Raw genomic sequence first — 13,316 nt, forward strand, 5'->3', positions numbered from 1 at the left:
CTGTGGAGATCAGTCACCCAAACCCATTAAATACTGCTGAAAACCAAACTATTTTGCATCTTTAGTATAGATCTCAGTAAATACTGAAACAGCTAAATGCTGTATTCTTTTTTATCAAATGTTGCTCAAACAGGAGGAAAGAGTGCATATGTTTGGGACTATTTTCTGCTGCAGATCAATATATTTGAGAGTATTTTTGGCATCAGGTGGCGCTATCTACAGTGTGTATTCATAAGTGTGTCACTCAGTCCAACAGTGGCTCATTGATGGTTTTTGATGGGATAGTTCTATGGCATATAGGAGAGAAAGACACGTCATGTTTTTTGACAATGTCAGAACGTTGTAGGCAGAGCAAAGAATAAAAGTGGAGATTCTGAGGCGGTACAGTTAAACTGTCTGTGTTTGTTTTTAAAGGGTCAGGTGACGGACACTAATCGAAGATTACAGGAGGCTGGGAGGGAGGTAAGTCCACGTATGCATGAATGTGCAGAGGACAAAAAGTGTGCTTTTTGTTGTACTGTCAGGACATATCCCTGCTCGTTAAGTGCAAAGACAGTTGTGCATTAGACGTGACCGTTCTTTAACCCAGCAGTGAACAGTGGAGGCCTCTCTCTCATTGTTTCCTTCCATTGTGTGTTCCCTTCCTCAGGTGACCGCTCAGACAGAGGAGGTGATTCGCTGCCGCATCCAGCAGAGGAACATGGCCACCACCGTGGAGAAGCTGCAGCTCTGTATACCAGGTACCACTGCTGACCCTTCAATCTCAGTCCCTGCTTTTAACACATCCCAGTATTTGGAGCAGTGTGCAGCTATTATAAGGCACCAGGGGAGCGGTGTGGATGTTTGGTGCCTTGCTCAAGGGCTCCAGGGCATTGCCGAGGAGGAGAACTGGCATCTCTAAAAGTACCAGTTTGCTCTCTGTAGAACTCCATTCTGGGACTTGAACCAGTAAGCATTTAAATGCCACATGAAAGTGAAAAAAGGAGACCTTGAAAATCAGTTGAAATAGCAAAACACAAACGGTATATGCCGGTAGAGAATAAAAGGCACGTGAGAATAACAGGTCACCAATATTTGAGGAGCGAGTGTGTAGAATAGAGCAGTAGAGCTGCTAATCTTAAATCAATGGGCTTACAGACAACCCTCCTGTTACTTAATAGACTTGTAAGTTAGCCATGTGCCGTTTCTTTCCACTGTTCTGCGTCAATATTAAAGTATAAAACTTTATATATAATTGTTTTCTTGGGTTGGTTAAACATTTTCGTCCTGCATGTTTTATCTTTATATACTTCTGTTTATTTGTATGCACAGTAAATGAGCTCAAGTACTCATCCTGTTACCCGTCTTGTCTTCCTTTTTCAGTGCTAGAAATGTACAGCAAACTAAAGGAGCAGCTGGAGTCCAAAAGGTATCCATCACAATGTGACTCTTGCATTACACTAATATTTAAACAACTTACAGAACTTTGAAATTCTTAAAGTTCACAGGTTACATTACAGTCTTATAATCTTAATTGCCTTACCAATTAGTGACGGCACCCCTTTCCCATCGGTTTCCAACTGTGATGTACCATAGCACTATGGCGCCATGCTACAACCCAGCTGGGCGCACTACATATACTAATGTACTAGCATACTATATATACCTTGAAAAGGAACGTTGTTTTCCCTTTCAAGAATCTGGGATCCCGGAAGAACCAATGAAAATAACAATTAAAACAATTATGAACATCAAATAACCAAAATATGCACACAGCCTCATAAGAGCAAAAAAAAAAATACACATTTAAACAAACATGATCAACATAATTTATGGCCTAACAACGTTCATGCGAGTCAAAACATTGTAAATATCATCCATATAAAGCAGGGGTGTCCAAACTTTTTTCACTGTGGGCCACAATCAGAAAAACGCACGAAGAGCTGGGCCACTCACTAGAGGTGAGGTATATTGCCTCATAAGTTAGCTAAATCAATAAAATGTAGGTCAGTTATTGTTGATACTTGAAAATCCTTTAAGAAAACCAACGGCCTACAACATAGCTCTACATAGGGTTTCATTTATTTTGTGAGCAGCTTAACCCCTAAAACAGAAACTTCAGATTGCTTATACAAAGAGGAACTAGGAAGGGTAGTTTTTGAAGCTTGTTACGAGCTACAACTAAAAATACTTTCAACTTTGACATCATTTATTTGAAAAGTGGGCTTATTAACACACACAATACTACTGTGAAATGTATTTTGACATATATATTTAAGAAGTACAATATAAGAAAACTCAAGTTTCGGGTTAGGGCCATATTCCATTATACTTTGGAATTTGCTGAGGGCCGATATAAAATGCCATAGTTTGGACACCCCTGATATAAATTATGAGTCATTTCCTCCATATAAAGTTTAAATGAGGATTTTTAAAAGTTTTTTTTTCTCCTTCAACAACATGTTTGTAAAATATAGTCAGGAACAAATATTATCAAAAAGGTATTGAATTTAAGCCCCAGCCTTACATTCTGCAAGTGTACGAGTATAAGTGAGGCGGGCTGTGGTCAGAATTTAAACTTTGAACCACAGTACGCAGTGAAGGAAGCAACTTAGTAAATGGAAATGTTACTAAATCTGTATACCAAACTGTTTCTGTTACCATACTAAACAACTGCTTTAGCGAGACATCCTACCACTCCAATTGGGGTTAAAAACATGTTTACCCCATGAACTTCATGTTTGGTCGTAAATACATCAGGGGAGGGGAGTTCACTTCGGACAGGAAAATAATGACCCTTTCTTGTTCATTACTGTGCACCAAAGGAAAAAGGCCATTCACTGGCAGGACAATTGACCCTCAGTGTGCCCTTGTTCACAACAAGGCCCCCTCACTGCAGCCCTGTCACGACCCTCAGCCAATCCAAGGCAATTAGACCATGCTGACCACCTTGTGGGTTCTGTGTTTGTGTGTGCAGAGTATTTGAAGCACTAATGACATAGCTTAAACACTTACGACAAATTGGGATGAGTCTGTATTCTGCAAATGCACATTATTTCCTGCTCGGTATGTGCCAATGCACAGGTCACATTCTGTTCAATGCCCGGCCACTTGCGGGCATTGTGTCGTCAATTCCTGGAGCTCTGCACTCTGACAAACCTTTTCACTGTACACTTTATGAGGCTGTCTTCTGTTCATGTGTACGCAAAACATTTTACACTCACTGACCGACCAATTAGATCCCTTCACAGCCTGCCTATCAGACTAATGATGGGAGCCCAGCACACTGACCCAAGGCTGAACCCTGGTGATGTGTGCACACTATGAAAGAGCACAACATCTTTGCAGCGCAGGTAGCCCAATAGCTATTGAGAATTAAATACAACACTTAACTGCATGCCATGTATTAGATATACATGTGGCTTTATCATTGGCTTGTTAGGCCTTACAATATCCACAGGCCCATTAGTAGAGGATCTTGATGAGACAGCACACTCACTCTATTTTTATTCTATACAATTTGAATACAGTCTTTAATCCTTGAGGTGTTCTCTCAGAACATTGTCATGTAGGAACCCGTTTTACATTTTTCCACTGTTAAAGTGTTTTAAAAAACCTGCTTTATATACCGCTCCGGGGAAAAAAAGAGACCACTCGTTGTTCTTAAATCTTTATCTCTACATGTATGGCAGCAATTCCAGTGCCTGTTGAATTCCAACACAGAGTAAAATTGTCAGTAGCTTATAGATTACAATAAATAAATTAATGAACTCAAAGACATGTCTATAAATAATAAAACAAGAGAAACTGATAATGCTGAAGTGGTCTCTTTTTCCGCGGCTGTATAATCGGGCAGCATGCTGCTCAGTGAACCAAACACAAAGGGATAGGTTAATAAGTTTCCATGTCTGTTTTAAAACATGTGTCAGGTTTCCTGTACTGTACATTGAAACTGCTCCTATTGGCCATTGAAAGGAGTACTCAAGTGAGTTAGAATTGCCCTCATATAACACAGTTGGAATCATGTTGGACACTTAAAATAAGTTTTGTAGTTAATTATAAAAAATGAAATTCCTCTTTAGGGGTTTCCCAGACAATGCTGTTATAAACTTCAATGATGGAATAGTTATTTTATTTAACTTTATCAGACGGTGGAGACTCAAATGATCTTCAGGTAAACGTTGGAATATATCCATAGCTGTGATTGCATCCTGACTGCAGCTCTACTGTTTTCCTCTGCAGGTACTATGCTGCGTTGAAAACCATGGAACAGCTGGAGAAGGTCTTCATCCCAAGGTAGGATAATGCCATCAACATTTTTGAAGGAAATTATATAGAACCTTTGTAGTGTATGTAGCTTAGACAGCTGAGATTTACAGCAGTTAAAAATAAATTGTCATTGATGGTTCAAGAGTTATGGCAAAAACACGTGTTGCAGTTTTAGAAATCTCTCAAAGCACTGCATGTTTCACTTTGCGTTTGATGCTCACTGTGTCTCAAACATTCACTTTGATCAATGAATCACAAAAGAAAAGAAAAAACAAGATTAAAAAAGTTATCCGGAAAAAGATAAGGTCATGGATATTAAACTGTAATTTAAAAAAAAGATTTAATTTCGATTATATTTATTACGTCTGTTGGATGATGGTCATGAGCATTATGATAATGAATAAAATGTATTTCCAATTGTAAAAAATGGAGATGTATCAGAAAAAAGCTAAACAAATATTGGTTTTATTTTACAATGCTGTACTGCGGTAGCAGGCAGACATCTCTTATGCTGATATCTCAAACGCCAAGCAACTCACATCAAAACATTTTGATTGATACATAGAATTAAAGGTGAGAGGAAAAATAGCTATTTTAAAAACACATCCAACAATCAAGTCTTTTTTTGGCCACTTGGTGTCAGCAGAAAGAGTTCAAAGCTAAAAAGAAAAGTGTTACATGAACAAGTTATCAAACAATCATGAATTTAAACATCAATCACTAACCGTGTGTGTCTGCTGTTTTCTGCTGAGCAGGTAGTGTGTATTGGATTTATCAGAGCTGCTGCTGTTTAGATGTAAAGAAAAAGCAAACTGAACCCATATGGTAAAAATGCTACCATTAAACCTAAGTCATGAGCTAAAGGGGACCTTCAAAGTGTGTGATAATATTCTGTAAACTTGTCACTATGAGTGACAGCTTTCACATTACACATGGTAAACAGTCATTGTGTCTTTCAAATATTGATAAGTGCAGCTTTAATATAGAATCCTTCTTCCGCCTTAGAAAGCTGTTGCAGCAGGAATTTATATCAAATAAGAAATAAATGATGCCATTTGATTGGAGCTTTGAATTATTATAAGTCTTAAAACATTCCTTTCACATTTAAGAGAAATAAGATCAATCTGCTTTTGTATTGCATTTTTTTTACATATCAAATTATACAATGCTGTTTAGATTAGATACTTTGTTATAAAGTGGACCCAACTGGACTGGTTCTGCTGTTTCTTACAGGGTAAGCCAGTACAGGTTCTGTCAGATCATGGCTGAAAACCTGCCCAGACTGAGGGAAGAGATCAAGGAGATCTCCATGTCGGACCTCAAGGACTTCCTGGAGAGCATCAGAAAACACTCGGACAAGGTTGGAGAGACTGCCATGAGACAGGTATGAGAGGTTGTGTTTTAATAATCCCTGTAATAGAAGTAAAAAGGTGTTGTTCAGCTCTCTGATGTGTGTGTCTGTGTGTGTGTGTGTGTGTGTGTGTGTGTGTGTGTGTGTCTGTCTGTGTGTCTGTGTGTCTGCGTGTGTTGCTTGACCCTGCAGGCCCAGCAGCACAGGACCTTTAACAGCGCAGTAGCCAAGCAGGCCAGTACGGGTCATTACACCAAGCCTGTGTACACCCTCAACGGACGAGCACACACTCACAACGGCCTGATGATGGATGAGGACACAGGAGATGAGGATGAAGGAGATGAAGAGGTGAGGAAACCTTCTGTGTAGACAGAAATTGATCCAACTATAATTGCCCCTGTGTATGTATATGTGTGTGATGAGTTTCCATTATCTTGCTACTTCACAATTGGGTACCTGTTTTAATTGGTTGCTGTTTCTTTTGTAATTTATAGACAATATAAATGTATTGAAAATGGTGAACAAAACATTTTTTCATGTTGTCTAACAGATTCTTCATGCTCAGGATCTAGTGGACTTCTCACCTGTCTACAGGTGTTTACACATTTACACAGTGCTGGTAGGTGTCTCTCTGGTCACGCACACACTCATAAAGACACACACTCATCCACAAAAAGGATCGTAGTAACGATGTGGTGGGTATTATTCCAGAATTGAACATGATCAATAAATGACCTCCTCGTGTAGTGATGACATGATAGAGGATTCAAGTAAAAAAAAACATTTTACCATTTTGATCTAAGGCCTATTCACAATTAGATCTACATTTATTTTAAGTTTGATCAGCTGCCCTGCTGTTACAGTAGCTCAATGAACATTAGATGAACAACTCTTTACTTTATTTTACTTTTCAAACCACATGAGTAACAGTTTGCATTGTGCCTCATTTTCAAATATAGATGCTAAAATGCTTATCTTTCCCCTTTTCCACTATGATTTTCAAATGCACCCACTATGCTCAAAGATCCATAGTTCTCCGTGCCAATTTGGGGATTTTAATATTTATGTTTTTGTCATTGTCAATAAAGTTCGAAGAGGTTATTAAAGTTTTGTATTTCTCTGTAGGGTGACCGAGAAACATTTGAGAACTACTACAGGAAGCAGAGGAAAAAACAGGCCCGGCTAGTCCTGCAGCCACAGGCTAACATGGTGAGCAACAACACACGTGCAGAATTAATTATACATCCTACGACTTGTATAGAATCAGTATCATGAATCATCCATACTGCATATTCATCAATATACTGTATTTATATTCCATAATAGTTATCAATATTCCTGACCTCAACAAATTCATTTCTTTTCAAGCAGCTTTGACTCAAAGACTTAACAAGTTGATATGCAATCTAGTAACAACAAATAACTGCAAACCTTCAGTAATTTACTTGAATAATGTTTCACTAAAACTCAAAAGTGCTAATTTCAATGTTTTGTGAAATTTGAGTGGAAGTATTGAAAAGATGGCACATCAAACAGCAATGCAAGCTCCCCCCCCCCCCCCCCCCCCCCCCCCAAAATTGTTGCGTTCCAGCAGCATAAAAAGGCATCGTACAACAGTCAAATTAAAAGAAATAAACAATTCAAAATGTAAACATCTCAATCGAAATAAAATGGCATTAAAAAAAGTTGAAAATATACATCTCGGAATAAAAATGTACACAACATATAAAGCAGGGTATTATATATACATTAAGTGTGTAAGGACTGGAATAATAAATTGAATAGCAATGTAAAATGTACAATGTGAGTTTAAAGGTAAAATGTACTATTCAGTGTAAGTTATGTTCTACTGTATGTGCCTTTTAAAAGGATATTTTTCCAAGGGTAATACTCTTATCAACATGGGAATGGACAAATGTGATTGCTTTATACTAAATGTATGTGTCTTATACATACATTTATATGCAACAATCCAAATCAAAGGCAAACTTTTAAATTTATTTAAGTTTAAGGTATTTGACTGACTTGCTATTTGGCCAAACTTTGGAAGCTATTTGGATTTTAGAAGTTCACTGAACAAAGTTAATCAATCCTTGCTTGCTCAAAATGCAATATCATGGTGATAACCATCGCATGCTCATTTATAGATGATATGTCATTCACTCATAGACTGTGTGTAAACATTGCTTTGTGTGTGTGTCCAGCATGAGACAGTGGAAGGCTACAGAAGATACTTCAATCAGATTGTGGGGTAAGATGTTCCTCCCATTTTCTCTTCATTATCATAGTACAACATTTAATCCCTACTTTACAATCTGTGTGTCGAAGGTGTGTCAGTCAGTCCAGTGTGAACATGAATATAAATCCTGATATGTGTGTTTGCTGTGTTAGGTTCTTTGTTGTGGAGGACCATATCCTTCATGCCACGCAGGGGCTGGTGACCAGAGCTTTCACTGATGAAGTGTGGAACATGGCCCTGTCCAAGATCATCGCCGTGCTCCGCACACACTCTGTATGCCCTCACACTCACACACATGCATGACACACACAGTAACAGCAGGGAGTGGGCAGTGAATGAGAAGGGGACTGTTTAGAGATAATAGAGCCTGCTGTGGATCTATTTATCCTGGAAGAACCTTCATTCATTCGCTGATACCCACACACATGACACTGTGGAGGTCAGCGCACCCACAAACACACTAATGATGTCACTGTCAAGAGAAAAGGTCAAAACACACATACGCAAGCTGCCAAAGAGGAGGTCATTGGGGCCTTAATGAGAGACAGATTGCAACAATAACAGCAGATTAAGCGGGCATATTCCTGACCGCTGGGCTCCAGTCAGTTGTAAATTACCCCAAGGATTATGCTAACAGGCCAGAGAATGGGCCGCACAGCGTGGGGTAAGCAGACTAACAAAGTCCCTGGTCTCCCCCGGGGCCTTCAGGGCCACGACACCGCCAGGGTCCGACCTTACAACCACTGCATGGTCAGCCCACCGACAGAGGAAAGTGTTTCTCACAAACCTGTCCATGAAGCGGCCCCCCTTCTAATTCACTGTCAAATGTCAACGATTTTATTGCACATAACAAAAGGTCTTCATGCTGTTAATTCTCACAATGTGTTAATACACAAATTCATCACAATTCAATTTATTTTGTTCATGAATATTTAAAAAATACAGTTATAAGACGTAATGGAGAAAGTGGCAATGGGACACCCTGCTAAACTATTCCAAACGTCAGAATAGGGGCTCAGACACTTAGCTAAAAGTATTTACAATATAAATTACTAACAAATCTACAATTGGAAAGAGTTAAAAAACCACATAACACTAAACCATCTAAACGTATCTAACCCTGAAGACTAAATTCATTAAAACACTTAATTGAAGGATGTACTTTTAATTAATACAACGTCATGTCATATTCACATGCAGGATGAATCCGACACTAACAGACTAATAAAACTGTCCAAACTGGTGAGATACACTGGTACCACTGCTGTGCTTGCTGCTGTGTCGTGCCTTCTCCAGCTGATTGTTGGTGTGTGTGTGTGTGTGTGTATGTATGTGTGTGTCTGAGTAAACAACAGGCAGCCAGCCGCTGCTTCAAGTCAAATCTCAGGCTGTGTTCATTTACTCTGGTGATTTACACACTCCTGTGTTTGGCAGGATCCTTGTTGGAGTGAGGGGACTCAACTGTGCTGCTTTCAGGGTCGTAAATCACCCCTTACTTAGGAAAAATGGAGACACCTCGTTGTTCTTGATTGACCCTTGACTTAGCCCCTCCCCCTATTACTGTTACTGTTGCTCCGCCTGTCAAGCTTTCTATTAAAACACTTTATGCACACAGTTTACAGAGATAACTGGAAGACGTGTCAGATTTGTAGCAATGGGATAATCACCACTGAATAATGATGAGCAGTTCGGCACCTTGTATAGCATCAGCGTAGGAATATGTGTGGATGGTTAAATGATGGCATGCAGTGTAAAAGCTCTAGTTAAGCACTAGCAAGGCACATTTAAATCCAAATCCCCCTGCCATTCACCATTATATTACTTTTTTTGGACAATTTTCTGCTGCTTACAAAATGTTTAAATTTGAATTGTAATTCCTCTTGTTTTTTTATTGGATTATGTTACTTTAATAATACATATACATTCATTACATTTAGATCTGTCTCTATCTCGCTTAGAAAGTTAGGAAAGCAATTTATATGTCAAGCTAGATGTTGCCTTACACATGTGTCTTCCACCCAGTCAGACACAAAGCTTATTAATGAAACACTGATAACATATAACGTGGAATGAGTGCATCCCTAAAAAATAAATGTTTAAGACGGACTGAAACACCAATACAGAGGTTAGAGTTAGAGTGGTGTGTTATTGTTGCACTTTAACAAGAACATAACTTAATGAATACATTTTTGGATCACCATATCCCTTGCAATTTGGAATGATAAATATCCTTTTTGTTCATTATTTTATTTTATTTAACTATTTGTGAACATCACATTTCTTTAGAAATCCTACTTACATTTCTTCAAAAAGACTTATTATATTATTGTTGCTGTTTTTCCCCTCTCATGCATTTGGGTGTTGTTCACTGATTATGCTGTTTGTTATTCCCAGTCGTACTGTGATGACCCAGACCTGGTCCTGGAGCTGAAGAACCTCATAGTCATCTTTGCTGACACACTACAGGTTGGCTCACAATCTAGCTGTGCTTTATTTAGACATCTCCGTACTCCAAGGCGTGGAGTATAACTGTGATGAACTCACATGGTTTTCTGTGTGTGTTCAGGGTTATGGATTTCCAGTGAACCGGCTGTTTGACCTGCTGTTTGAGGTCAGAGACCAGTACAATGAAACTCTACTGAAGAAGTGGGCTCTGGTTTTCAGGTGAGATCTGCTGATGGGTGTGTCTATAACTATTTTTTACATTAAACCAAGCAGAATGCAATTTTCTTTATTTGATTCCTAAACAGCGAATCAAATAAAGCGAATCAATGATAAAGAGTTCCTTTAGAAGTTTCTCTCAGGACATGTGTAGTGGTTTTTTCTGGCACTTGGTAAGGTGCATAGAGAAGAGTAAGGTCCTAAAAGTTTAAAACTTAGGCACTGTCGGCAAAATGTCGCAGGAGTTTTGACTTTTGTACTTTGTACTTTTAGAACATTTATGTAAAGACAGAGAGAGAATGTCAAAGCTCTAATACTAACCCAACATGTGAATGTGCTCCCCCATTAAATTGTGTTTTATTCCACAGAGAGATTTTTGAGTCGGACAACTACAGTCCCATCCCTGTGGAGACAGAGGAGGAGTATAAACTGGTTGTCAGCCGCTTTCCCTTCCATGATGCTGAGATAGAGAAGGTACAACTTCAAGTGCCATGCACTGACACATCACAGTTTCAAAATACATGTTTTTTAAAACTCGCTTAATCATGCAAGTAGATCCGAAGTCTACTGCCACAAAGAACATTTTTACTTGCCCCTTTGGAAATCTTTATTAATACAGACTTAAGTTCATTGTCATGTTTAATCTTAAGGTAAGGCAAGGAATCTAATAAAGGCTCCTTTCAACCACACCCTCTTACCCTCCGTTCCCTACATTCCACTGCAATTACATTTATACAACCATAAACATGCAAGCAAAGAAGTGAGACTAGAGATTTTAAAACTGAATATATATTAGATAATAGGTCAATTAATACTGTCTTTCTCTGTGTTTTGTGTGCGTGTGTGTGAGCAGCAGGACTTTCCAAAGAAGCTGCCAATGTCCCAGTCTGTCCCTCAGATCTACACACAGGTCAAAGAGTTAATCTACGCCAGCCTCAAGTTCTCTGAGTCTCTACACCGGAGGTAGGTCCACACAACATTAACATGTGTGTACTTTGAGTATTTTAGGACAGATGCTAGAACACTTCTACAGTGCTAATCAGTTTCCTCTTTGTTGCACAACTCGATGTCTGAAATTGATCGACAGTAAAACTGTTTGTGTGTCCAGTTCAACAGAGATTGATGACATGTTGCGTAAATCCACCAACCTGCTGCTGACGAGAACACTCAGCAGCTGTCTGCAGAACCTCATCAAGAAGCCTCACATAGGACTAACCGAGGTAGGAACCACTGCTGTTACCAAGCAAAATCACACACTGTTATTTAAGTGTGACATTAAATCTGAAGGTGTCCCCTTGTTTCTGTAGCTTGTGCAGATCATCATCAACACCACCCATCTGGAGCAGGCCTGCAAGTATCTGGAGGAGTTTATAACCAACATCACCAACGTCTCCCCTGAAACGGTTCACACCACAAGACTCTATGGCTTGTCCACGTTCAAGGTAAAGGGTTTGTATTGCCCTTTGTCAATTATAGATTGTCAATTGATTCTGCTTTTCTATATTTTCTAAACTTTTGCAAGGGATGAGAGGATTCACATCATTTCCTTTCTAGCCGACCTGGTGGCTGGCTGTTCTACTCTTACAAATAGACCTGCAGTAAATTCAGTTTTTAGAAAGCAATGTGATACTAGCCACACCAAATTATTTCAAAGTATCTTTTGAGCTCAGCTGAACTACAACACATTGGTCAGTTCTGTTCTGATCGTATGGTTGATCCAGAACTGGCTTTTTGTCCGACACTGTAACAATACTCCAACCATTGTAGAGCTGGGTGCATCATTCCACTCACTCAGTTTAATGAATAAATGGATATTGAAACACCGTCAAGCATCAGTTTGCACCATGATAGATAATCTTCTTTTAAAAATACTAGTTTGTGTGGGAAATGGCATATGCATGTATTTTTGCACCTTTCAGAATCAGATATACTTTAATAACCCTAGGGGGAAATGAGGAAATATCTCTTTTCCTGCTATCAATCATGAGTGTGACAATGGAACACATGTTCACTGATAATACATTAGTTTTTAAGGTCTGATTTGAGTGACAACAGTTCTCGATCAACTTTAAGCTATTGTTGAACAAGGGAAAAATCCAGGCTTGTTCAAATCACTCACAATTCAATCAAGCTTAGCTACATTTAAGGAATACATTAAATGAATATGGTCTGACAAAAAGGTTAGCATAACGGCTAGCTGTACACTTCTCAGGTTTGCATATCTCTGAGTTGATTCCTGCTCAATGTGTTCTATAACTATATTGAAAACTGTATTAAGTCTGGCAAAGGTGGCTTATAAAATCTATTTTCCAGGATGCTCGTCATGCTGCAGAGGGAGAGATTTATACCAAACTCAACCAGAAGATCGATGAGTTCATCCAGTTAGCGGACTATGAATGGGGGATGGCTGAGTCGGACGGGCGAGCCTCAGGATACCTCATGGACCTGATCAACTTCCTGCGCTCCACTTTCCAGGTCTTCACTCACCTCCCGGTGAGTCTGATCCACCAACCCGTCACACATTGTCTCCCTTTGAACTGCTGGGACCTTCTCTTTTTAGTTTATAGACACATCTTATCAGCTTGATGGTGTTTGGTAGTTCCGATTGTGTTTTGTTGTTAGTAGGGATGTGATTTTATTTTCCTTGCATTTTCCCTTAACCCCATTTCCTGGTGTTGCTACGTGTTCATCACATCCCTAATTAAATGTGTGTTTACATTGTGAACTTAAAATTGAGTGTCCATATGCATGGTTAGTATGCTGTTACTGACTGCTTTGCACACATTATGTTCAACAAGACATATCAAAGGGTTAAAG

The 13,316-nt window shown here is 39.1% G+C and overlaps 1 protein-coding gene across 4 annotated transcripts in view; it reads left to right on the plus strand.

Annotated features, from left to right (window-relative positions):
- exoc6 (exocyst complex component 6) overlaps window positions 1-13,316 on the plus strand; it is a 53,089-nt gene that overhangs the window by 17,178 nt on the left and 22,595 nt on the right. For all 4 annotated transcript variants that reach the window (XM_063893005.1, XM_063893006.1, XM_063893007.1 and 1 more), the window contains exons 3-19: window positions 415-462; window positions 650-740; window positions 1,363-1,408; window positions 4,222-4,275; window positions 5,482-5,632; window positions 5,792-5,947; window positions 6,150-6,218; window positions 6,725-6,808; window positions 7,804-7,850; window positions 7,991-8,111; window positions 10,233-10,304; window positions 10,405-10,502; window positions 10,868-10,973; window positions 11,353-11,462; window positions 11,608-11,719; window positions 11,807-11,941; window positions 12,813-12,992. In XM_063893005.1, coding sequence (XP_063749075.1) covers window positions 415-462; window positions 650-740; window positions 1,363-1,408; window positions 4,222-4,275; window positions 5,482-5,632; window positions 5,792-5,947; window positions 6,150-6,218; window positions 6,725-6,808; window positions 7,804-7,850; window positions 7,991-8,111; window positions 10,233-10,304; window positions 10,405-10,502; window positions 10,868-10,973; window positions 11,353-11,462; window positions 11,608-11,719; window positions 11,807-11,941; window positions 12,813-12,992 — 1,680 coding nt within the window. The remainder of the gene's footprint in view (window positions 1-414; window positions 463-649; window positions 741-1,362; window positions 1,409-4,221; window positions 4,276-5,481; window positions 5,633-5,791; window positions 5,948-6,149; window positions 6,219-6,724; window positions 6,809-7,803; window positions 7,851-7,990; window positions 8,112-10,232; window positions 10,305-10,404; window positions 10,503-10,867; window positions 10,974-11,352; window positions 11,463-11,607; window positions 11,720-11,806; window positions 11,942-12,812; window positions 12,993-13,316) is intronic.

Source organism: Eleginops maclovinus, chromosome 10 (assembly GCF_036324505.1).
Source record: "Eleginops maclovinus isolate JMC-PN-2008 ecotype Puerto Natales chromosome 10, JC_Emac_rtc_rv5, whole genome shotgun sequence".
NCBI lineage: Eukaryota > Metazoa > Chordata > Actinopteri > Perciformes > Eleginopidae > Eleginops > Eleginops maclovinus.